The 10430-nt window shown below is 41.2% G+C and overlaps 1 protein-coding gene and 1 long non-coding RNA gene across 9 annotated transcripts in view; one reads left to right on the top strand and one right to left on the bottom strand.

Annotated features, from left to right (window-relative positions):
• Positions 1-9425, top strand: part of ZNF227 (zinc finger protein 227) — a 36115-nt gene extending 26690 nt beyond the window's left edge. For 3 of the 7 annotated variants that reach the window (XM_063701426.1, XM_055369666.2, XM_063701425.1), the window contains exons 4-7: positions 71-258; positions 1353-1436; positions 3175-3278; positions 6855-9425. In XM_063701426.1, coding sequence (XP_063557496.1) covers positions 71-258; positions 1353-1436; positions 3175-3278; positions 6855-8983 — 2505 coding nt within the window. In that variant the 3' untranslated portion in view covers positions 8984-9425. Of the gene's footprint in view, positions 1-70; positions 259-1352; positions 1437-3174; positions 3279-6854 lie in introns of those variants that run through there. The other 4 variants (XM_055369667.2, XM_019016217.3, XM_055369669.2 and 1 more) reach the window with 4 other exon arrangements.
• LOC129528560 (uncharacterized) lies at positions 253-7019 on the bottom strand. Of its 2 annotated transcripts, none has more exons than XR_008673832.2 (3): positions 6908-7019; positions 2432-2524; positions 253-588 (listed from the first exon to the last, which is right to left on the bottom strand). It is a non-coding gene; the product is annotated as an uncharacterized lncRNA (long non-coding RNA). The 2 variants fall into 2 exon arrangements; XR_010131981.1 differs by lacking the exons at positions 253-588; positions 2432-2524 and adding exons at positions 3269-4086; positions 4214-4272.
• Positions 9426-10430: the final 1005 nt, after the last annotated feature.

The raw sequence follows: 10430 nt of genomic DNA on the forward strand, positions 1-10430 counted from the left end.
TTCTTGATGCCACCCTTCTTCTAGTGGAGGTTGGTTGTAAGATTGAGGTTACATGTGTTTGATATTGTAGGAGGCTGTGACATTCAAGGATGTGGCTGTGGTCTTCTCCAGGGAGGAACTGCGACTGCTGGATCTTACCCAGAGGAAGCTGTACCGAGATGTCATGGTGGAGAACTTCAAGAACCTGGTTGCAGTGGGTGAGGAGAGGCACTCTCTGACCCTGAACTTTAATTCCCTTGAGAATCTCTTTGCTCTCAGGTGTTTAAGGGTTTGGACTTTTTAAAATGGTTCTTTGCTCTTGAAGATGAAAGGTTTTCTAATCCCTGGGAAAACAGGATAGGTTTTTCTGGTCTTTCTGCTCAGGCAAAATTCTGTCCTTTTAAATTGCTGGTTCTCAACCATGGGTGATTTCTCTCCCAGAAGATATTTGGCAATGTCTGGAAATGGTTGTCACACCTGACAGAGGGGTGCTATTGGCATTTCGTGGGTAGTATCCAGGAATTCTGCTAAATCTCCTACAGTGCACAGGACAGTGCCCCCAACAGAGAACTGGCCAGTCCAAAATAGTAGTGCTGCAGTTGCAAAACCCTGTTTTAAATGAACCGTAAATGGACACATTAGCTTCTATGCTTTATCTTTCAAATACCTTGTTTTTCAAATGAAACCCATCAATGCATTAACTTAGTGCACTGTATTGGCTTTTTTTTCAATGAAATAAAACAGATAAGGATAGAAAATATCAGAGCTGCTTATCAGGAACTGCTCACATTGCAACAAAAACTGACAATTTTCAGTGAATGGTGTGAGATACAGCATTGCAAATGTGATGAAAACAGACATTGGCTAAGTATAACTTGAGAGAGATATATATATTTATGAACTAGGCTACAACCTAAATTTCTTATTATAGTTCATGATCTAAAAACATCTTAAAATAAATCACTCTAGAGGCTGGGCATGGTGGCTTACACCTTTAATCGCAGCAATATGGGAGGCCAGGGTGGGTGGATCACTTGAGGTCAGGAGTTCAAGACCATCCTGGGCAACATGGTGAAACCCCATCTCTACTAAAAATGCAAAAATTAGCAGGGTGTGGTGGCAGGTGCCTGTAATCCCAACTACTCGGGAGGCTGAGGCAGGAGAATTGCTTGAACCCTGGAGGCAGAGGTTGCAGTGAGCCGAGATTGTGCCGTTGCACTTCAGCCTGGGTGATAGAGCGAGACTCTGTCTCAAAATAAATAAATAAAATAATAAAATATCACTCTAGAGGTTGTGAGGCTTATAGGGGTCAGACAAAAATGTGTTTTAGTTGTGTGTTCATCTTAAATACATAAAAATCTACATTTTCATAGGGCATCTTCCCTTCCAACCAGATATGGTATCCCAATTGGAAGCAGAAGAAAAGCTTTGGATGATGGAAACAGAAACCCAAAGAAGTAGGTATTCTGGTGAGAACCCTGTGTCTGTTCTTTCAGGTACTGGTTAGTCTGCATCTTACCATGTCCATGACCTCCCTGGTCTGAGTGTGGTCATCTTTCACCTGGATTATAACAACAGCTTCCATGCTGGTCTCCCCACCTCCTCCCTTGTGCTCCTATAATCTGCTTTCTAAATGGTAGCCAGAGTGGTTCTTTTTTTAATCTTTATTTTTTTGAGACAGGGTCTCACCCTGTCACCCAGGCTGGAGTGCAGCAGCATGATTGTACCTCACTGCAGCCTCAACCTCCTGATTTCAAGTGGTCCTCCCACCTCAGCCTCCTAAGTAGCTAGGACTACAGGTATATATCACGATACCTGGCTAATTTTTTATTTTTTGTAGAGATGAGGTCTTGCTGTGTTGCCCAGGCTGGTCTCAAACTCCTGGACTCAAGCAGTCTTCCCACCTCGGCCTCCAAAAGTGCTGGGATTACAGATGTGAGTTGCCGCACCCGGCCCAGAATGGTTCTTTAAAGAACACGTTAGATTATGTTATTCCTCTGCTCAGAAGCCTTCACAACCTTCCCATTTCACTCAAAGTCCTTGTACTGAACTGCAAGACCCTACCTGGTCTCATCTCACCAAGTTTCTCTTTGATCTCCCATTCCTTTCCCTTTGCTTAGATCATCTCAGCCATGCTGGCCGCCCTCGGAGTATTTGTTAAGCATACCGAGTTCCCTTCTGTTCCATGGCTTCTAATTAGCTCTCCTCATTGCCTTGGTGGAGAGGCTCCCCAGCACCTTACTTACTGCACTCAAGTCATTCCTCAAATGTTATATCATTAGAGAGGCCTTCTATGTTTAAATTTACCATTTTAATTTAAAATACCATCTTCCTTCCATTTTCCATCCCCTTTCCTTTCCTTTCTCTCCTTCTTTGCTTTCTCTTGAATTTGCATATTCCTCAGGTCTACTGACTTAAAAATTAAAAGTAAGCTGGGTATGGTGGTGCATACCTGTAATCCTGGCTACGTGGGAGGCCGAAGTGAGAGGATCACTTGAGCTGAAGAGTTCCAGACCAACCTGGGCAACATAGTGAGACACCGTCTCTACAAAAAAAAAAAAAAAAAAAAAAAAAAAAAAAATATATATATATATATATATTAGCCAGGCATGTTAGCATACACCTATAGTCCCAGCTACTTGGGAGGCTGAGGCAGGAGCATCAAGTGAGCCCAGGAATTTGAGACCAACCTGGACAACATAGTGAGACCTTGTCTCACACACACACACAAAATTAAAAGGAAAAATTAGATATTCCTAGATGATGTGAATTTTTTTTTTTTTTTTGAGACCGAGTCTTGCTCTGTCACCTAGGCTGGAAAGCAGTGGTGCCATCTTGGCTCACTGCAACCTCTGCCTCCCGGGTTCAAGTGATTCTCCTGCCTCAGCCTCCCAAGTTGCTGGGATTACAGGTGACAACCACCATGCCCAACTAATTTTTGTATTTTTAGTAGAGATGGGGTTTCACCATGTTGGCCAGGCTGGTATTGAACTCCTGATCTTACCCACTTTGGCCTCCCAAAGTGCTGGGATTACTGGTGTGAGACACTGCAAATGTTGTAAATTTATATGCTCTCCCCACCCCAAAAACAAAACAAGGAAGCTTATCTATTAACATGATAGACTAGGCTCTGAATTCTCTGAGTAGTTGATTGATAGATGTAATTCATCTTCTTTGGTTCATCTCCCTTTTTAGGTCTACATGCTGCTCCATGTTTGAATTGTTTAGGAATGTTAGATATTTGCTTCACTTTACTGGGTCTCATTTTCATATGCAAACAACCTCGGGAATTATCCTAGGTATTGTTACTTTTCATTTTTGCATAATAAACAAAGTCTTTCTTTTAACAAATCTTGTAGCATTTTCTGCCACCCTATCTCAAAGGTTTTTCTTTGATGCCTTCAGCATGTTTCAGGATTTTGCAACCATGCTCCATGTACAAGTAATATTCTAAAACATTCTTCATAAGTCAGAGGAACACATATTAAAGGGCTTCCCTTGGCTCCTCCCCCACCTCCCCAAGATGTAGTCTCACTGTGTCACCCAGGCTGGAGTGCAGTGGCGTGATCTTGGCTCACTGCAACCTTCGCCTCCTGGGTTCAAGCAATTCTGCTTTAGCCTCCCGAGTAGCTGGGATTACAGGCACCTGCCACCACGCCCGGCTAATTTTTGTATTTTTAGTAGAGATGGGGTTTCACCATGTTGGCCAGGCTGGTCTCGAACTCCTGAGATCGTGGTCCACCTGTCTCAGCTTCCCAAAATGCTGGGATTACAGGCATGAACCACCATGCCCAGCCAAAGGGTTTGTTTTTATAAGAATTCTTAACAAAAAACTTACAGAGAATGGAGACAAGTAGACATCACATCCCTTTTACTCAGAGTTAGCTCATAGATTGAGAGCACACCAGTGTGATTAATTATTTGGGAACACTGTCTTCTAGTGAATGTCTAACATAATTAGTAATTTCTAAGACATTTTTGGACATGTAAATATTCAAACCTACTAACCTTAGAAGATAAAAGCTATTCACAGTTGTTGGAATGTAGAACTTCACTATCAAAAATCATCAGTGGCAATATGGCAGGTATTATAGTTCATCAGTTTCCCTGTATCAATTTCAAGTTGGCTTTACTCATTGGTGAAAACTGCCTTATCCATACAGCTGACTTCCCACTTTCCCATTTCCCCTTCCCCCTTCCCTCTAATACCAAAACAGTTATATAACCTACTTACAGTAGTTCTTTAGCAGTTTTGAATTGGACATTTCCAGAAGTCCAAAGGTGCTTACATACCTGTGGAGTTGAGGTGAGTCCTGATTAGGCCAAGAAAATTCCAGAATTTCTAAATTGGGTTTCCAGTGTAATTTGCATCCACATGTATTAATCTTAGCTTCTAGCACCAGCAATGTGAGAAGCACTTTACATGTTGCAGTGACTTCTGACACCAAACACCTGAAGTTAGGCTGGACTTTCAGAGTAAGGGCATAGTTTTCCACAAGACTGCTCTCTATATCAGCTCTAAGTTTAGGGATTCCCAGATAATTTTGCTCACCTCTGACCAAGTAGCTACAAATTTGGGAGTTCCCGTGATAATTTGTTAGAATGACTGACATAACTCGGGAAGGTGCTGGACTTACAGTTTTATTATAGCAAAAAAGATACATGTTGGAAGCAGCAAAAGGGAGAGATATATAGGGTGAAATCTAGGTGGCTTTCCTCTTTCTTCCCTTTTGTAAGGACTTGTGATTACTTTGGGCTCATTGGATAATCTAGGATAATCTCCTTATCTTAAGAGCTTTCATTTAGTCATATCTATAAATTGTTTTTTTTTTTTTTTTTTTTTTTTTTGTAGACGGAGTCATGCTCCATCGTCCAGGCTGAAGTGCAGTGGTGCAATCTTGGCTCACTGCAACCTCCGCCTTCTGGGATCAAGTGATTCTCATATCTCAGCTTCCCTAGTAGCTTACAGGTACCCGCCACCACGCCAGGCTAATTGTTTTTTTAGTTTTTTAGCAGAGACGGGGTTTCACCATGTTGTTGGCCAGGCTGGTCTCGAACTCCTGACCTCAAGTGATCCACCTGCCTCGGCCTCACAAAGTGCTGGGATTACAGGTGTGAGCCACTGTGCCTGGCCTGTAAATTCCTTTTTGCCATGTACATTAACTATTTACAGGTTTGAGGGTTCAGGCTGTGGACATCTCTTGGGGGTAGGGTGTCACTACTCAGCCTGCCATATCCAGAAATGTGTAGACACCTGTTGCTATTTTTTTTTTCAGTTTGTATTATTAGAATGTAACATTTCATTTAGGCAAATTATTTGATTAGGACTTGGTAAACCACCCCCTAAACATTTTAAGCCAAGGTCTTTCATACGTTTCTAACCATGACCCTCAACATAAGTATAATTTTACATCTTGACTAAGCATAAATATGTTTATGTGTATATTTACAAACTAAAACAAGTATTTCCTATAGTGGTACTCTTATTGCTTTTAATACACTAAGCATGTCTTATTCTGTTTTTTGTTTTTTTGTCACAAGTTACATACTTGGTTTCATGGTGCACTAATGCATTGCAACAATTTGAAAACCCTTGTTACAGTGGGGATAAAGCAATGAAGAAAACAAAATGCGTGTTTTTTTCATGACCGTTACATTCTACTCATTCTACTGGGTCTAAAGAGACAAAGGAAAAAAAAAAGGAAAGTATATAGTAAATCAAATAATAAGTACTGTGGGGAAAAGTCAAGCAGGGTAATCGAACTGGAAAAAGTCGAAGGTGTATGGCAGGCCGGGCGTGGTGGTTCAGCCTGTAATCCCAGCACTTTGGGAGGCCGAGGTGGGCAGATTACTTGAGGTCAGGAGTTCGAGACCAGCCTGGCCAACATGGCAAAACCCCACCTCTACTAAAAATACAAAAATTGGCTGAGTGTAGTGGCATGCGCCAGTAATCCCCGCTACCTGGGAGGCTGAGGAGGAGAATCTCTTGAACCCAGGAGGTGGAGGTTGCAGTGAGCTGAAATCACACCACTGCACTCCAGCCTGGGCGACAGAGCGAGACGCTGTTTAAAAAAAAAAAAATGGTGTATGGTGGTACCGTTGATTTATTTTTACATCGTGTGTTATGGAAGGCATCACGGATAAAGTAACATGTAACATGTGAGCAGAGACCTGAAGGGAGCGAGAGAACAAGCAAGGCTCCCTGCTTTCTGGGAGGAAGTTTCCAAGCTGAACATACCTCTCCCTCTCTTCGTCTTCTGTGTTGGCTTTGAGAGTTTGCACTATGCTCTATTTCCTCTCCGAAGTTCTCTCCTAGTTATAGAAGATTAGCTTTCCCTTTTCCACTTGTCCAGAGACCTGGATTTCTACCAGGTTTTAGAACAATCATATTATTCCAACTGCTTTCCCAAATCTGTTGGAGAATAATTTCTATCAGGATCTAAAATAGTATTTCATGCCTACAGTCTGAACTTTTCTAACCTAACTAGTTATTAGAATCCTGCTTGTCATAAGCCTACTGAGGAAGAGGTGAGTAGGCTGTTCATTGATGTTATTGTAGGTTGGAATATGGATTGTCTTTTTGTTGCCCTGCAGCTACCTGATTTTAGCTTTTAGCTCTCATATTAAACTGTTAGACTTACGGTTCTACATGGATCATGTTTATACTTAGTGAATGGGAGCCTGTTGACCCCACTCTTTGTTTACACCTGTATGAAAAACATGTCAAAAGAATACATGATGCTGTAAGGACAAGGTCACCTTTCCCCTGGTTTATCAAGGCTTTCTCCCATGGCCTAAGTGTGAAATTCTGATATTTCTGAAGAAAGCATTTACTGCCCTCATCTCTAAATATTGCCTTTTTTCTTTTTTAATAGGCAGCAAGCATCAAAATAAGATGGAAACACTCCAAAAATTTGCATTAAAATACCTTTCAAATCAAGAGCTGTCCTGCTGGCAAATCTGGAAACAGGTTGCAAGTGAATTAACCAGGTGTCTTCAGGGGAAGAGTTCCCAGTTATTACAAGGTGACTCTATTCAGGTTTCTGAAAATGAGAACAATATAATGAACCCTAAAGGAGATAGCTCTATTTATATTGAAAATCAAGAGTTTCAATTTTGGAGAACCCAGCATTCTTGCGGGAATACATATCTGAGTGAGTCACAGATTCAGAGTAGAGGTAAGCAAATTGATGTGAAAAATAACCTGCATATACATGAAGACTTCATGAAGAAATTACCATTTCATGAGCATATTAAAACTGACACAGAACCAAAACCCTGCAAAGGTAATGAATATGGCAAAATCATTAGTGATGGCTCCAATCAGAAATTACCCTTAGGAGAGAAACCCCATCCATGTGGTGAGTGTGGAAGGGGCTTCAGTTATAGCCCAAGGCTTCCCCTTCATCAGAATGTTCACACAGGAGAAAAATGCTTCAGTCAAAGCTCACATCTGCAAACTCATCAGAGAATTCACCCAGGAGAGAAACTCAATAGATGTCATGAATCTGGTGATTGCTTCAATAAGAGCTCTTTTCATACTTATCAATCTAATCATACAGGAGAGAAGTCTTACAGATGCGACAGTTGCGGCAAGGGATTCAGTAGCAGCACGGGTCTTATCATTCATTACAGAACTCATACTGGAGAGAAACCCTATAAATGCGAGGAATGTGGTAAATGCTTTAGTCAAAGTTCAAATTTTCAGTGCCATCAGAGAGTCCACACTGAAGAAAAACCATACAAATGCGAAGAGTGTGGTAAGGGCTTCGGTTGGAGTGTTAATCTCCGTGTTCACCAGAGGGTCCACAGGGGTGAGAAACCCTATAAATGTGAGGAATGTGGTAAGGGCTTCACTCAGGCTGCACATTTTCACATCCATCAGAGAGTCCACACTGGAGAGAAACCCTACAAATGTGATGTGTGTGGTAAGGGCTTCAGCCACAATTCACCATTAATATGCCATCGGAGAGTCCACACAGGAGAGAAGCCATACAAGTGTGAGGCGTGTGGGAAAGGCTTTACCCGTAATACAGATCTGCATATTCATTTCAGAGTTCACACGGGAGAGAAACCCTATAAATGTAAGGAGTGTGGTAAGGGCTTCAGTCAGGCTTCAAATCTTCAAGTCCATCAGAATGTCCACACTGGGGAGAAACGATTCAAATGTGAAACATGTGGGAAGGGCTTCAGTCAGTCCTCAAAGCTTCAAACCCATCAGCGAGTCCACACTGGAGAGAAACCATATAGATGTGATGTGTGTGGTAAGGACTTCAGTTATAGTTCAAATCTTAAACTACACCAAGTAATTCACACTGGAGAAAAACCATATAAATGTGAGGAATGCGGGAAGGGCTTCAGTTGGAGATCAAATCTTCATGCACATCAAAGAGTTCACTCAGGAGAAAAACCCTATAAATGTGAGCAGTGTGATAAGAGCTTCAGTCAGGCCATAGATTTTCGGGTACATCAGAGAGTCCATACTGGAGAGAAGCCATACAAATGTGGTGTCTGTGGTAAAGGCTTCAGTCAGTCCTCTGGTCTTCAATCCCATCAGAGAGTCCACACGGGGGAAAAGCCATACAAATGTGATGTGTGTGGAAAGGGCTTTAGATACAGTTCGCAATTTATATACCATCAGAGAGGCCACACTGGAGAAAAACCTTACAAATGTGAAGAGTGTGGGAAAGGCTTTGGTAGGAGCTTGAATCTTCGCCATCATCAGAGGGTCCACACGGGAGAGAAACCCCATATATGTGAGGAGTGTGGTAAGGCCTTCAGTCTCCCCTCAAATCTTCGAGTCCACCTGGGTGTTCACACCAGGGAAAAACTCTTCAAATGTGAAGAGTGTGGTAAAGGCTTCAGTCAGAGTGCACGTCTTGAAGCCCATCAGAGAGTCCACACTGGAGAAAAACCATACAAATGTGACATATGTGATAAGGACTTCCGTCACCGTTCACGTCTTACATATCATCAGAAAGTCCATACTGGTAAAAAGCTTTAGAAATGAGAAATGTGTTACCAACTTTTGTCTGAATGCACATCTTCAAGTTTTTGGCGAGTCCATGCTGGTGGTAAACCCTGTAAAACTACTAAGAGTGGAAGGGGGTTTGTTCACACTTGGAATCTTTCTAACAAATCCATCAAGATGATAACACAGAACCATGAACAGGAATAGAACTCGTATGTAGGGGAGAAATAGGGCTTGTGGCTCTCTTGGTAAGATCTAGTTAATATAAATGATCACCTTTCATTGTGAATATATGCCTGAAGATAATGTGTGGAAGGATATTTGCCATATGCTAACTGGTTTTTGGGCCAGGGCGAGTTTTGGGTTATTATCCCTTTTCTTTAATTTTCATTTTATACTTACAGTGATCATTATTTTCATAAAAGCTGTAAAGCTATGAAAAATGAATAAAATTACTGACTAAAAATTTTCTGTAGCTAAGGACTCATAATATGATTCTTTTATATGGTATATAGGTGTAAAATTAAGGAATATATCCCCAGAGATGAATCTTTGATCTTCAGAAGTAAATTTATATCTGCCGTAGAGGTGTATTAAAGGATAGTAGTATGGCTGGGCACGGTGGCTCACGCCTGTAATCCCAGCACTTTGGGAGGCCAAGGTGGGCGGATCACAAGGTCAGAAGATTGAGAACATCCTGGCTAATATGGTGAAACCCCATCTCTACTAAAAATACAAAAAATTGGCCAGGCGTGGTGGCACGTGCCTGTAGTCCTAGCTACTCGGGAGGCTGAGGCAGGAGAATCGCTTGAACCCAGGAGGTGGAGTTTGCAGTGAGCCAAGATTGCGCCACTGCACTCCAGCCTGGTGACAGAGCGAGACTCCGTCTCAAATAAATAAAGAAGAAAGAGAGAGAGAGCAAGAGAAAGAGAAAAGAGGATAGTCGGTGCATCATTGTTTTAGTAGCAAACATAGAATAGTTGGATTGCCAAAGTATTTTGTGCTTTACCAATCCAGTGGCACACTATGCAGACATCAAATGGGAAAAGGTAAATTTTTAGCTGTGGATATTGGAAGATGTTCAGAATATATTAACTTGAAAAACAAAATGTGAGATTTTTATGTGATCCTATTTTGTAAAAACGCATAGATGAATGGGTATTTACTTATAGTTCTCTCTAAATAATGGGATTTTACTTTATGTATATTTTTATATTTCTTTAAACTTATTTTGAAATAATTTGAAACTTTCAGAAAAATTATAGAAATTATATAAAAGCTCCCATATACTCTTTACCCAGATTCACCAGTTGTTAAGATGTTTGAATTATTCTCTCAATAAGTATGAGCGTGTATATACCGATATACATATTAAACGCATTTATATATAAAGTTTTGCCATATGAATATGTTACAGACATCCTTCTCCCTACACTAAAGTGTGCTTTCCTAAGAACAAGGATATCTACTTAGTTACAAT

This window comes from Gorilla gorilla, chromosome 20 (genome assembly GCF_029281585.2).
Source record: "Gorilla gorilla gorilla isolate KB3781 chromosome 20, NHGRI_mGorGor1-v2.1_pri, whole genome shotgun sequence".
Lineage (NCBI taxonomy): Eukaryota > Metazoa > Chordata > Mammalia > Primates > Hominidae > Gorilla > Gorilla gorilla.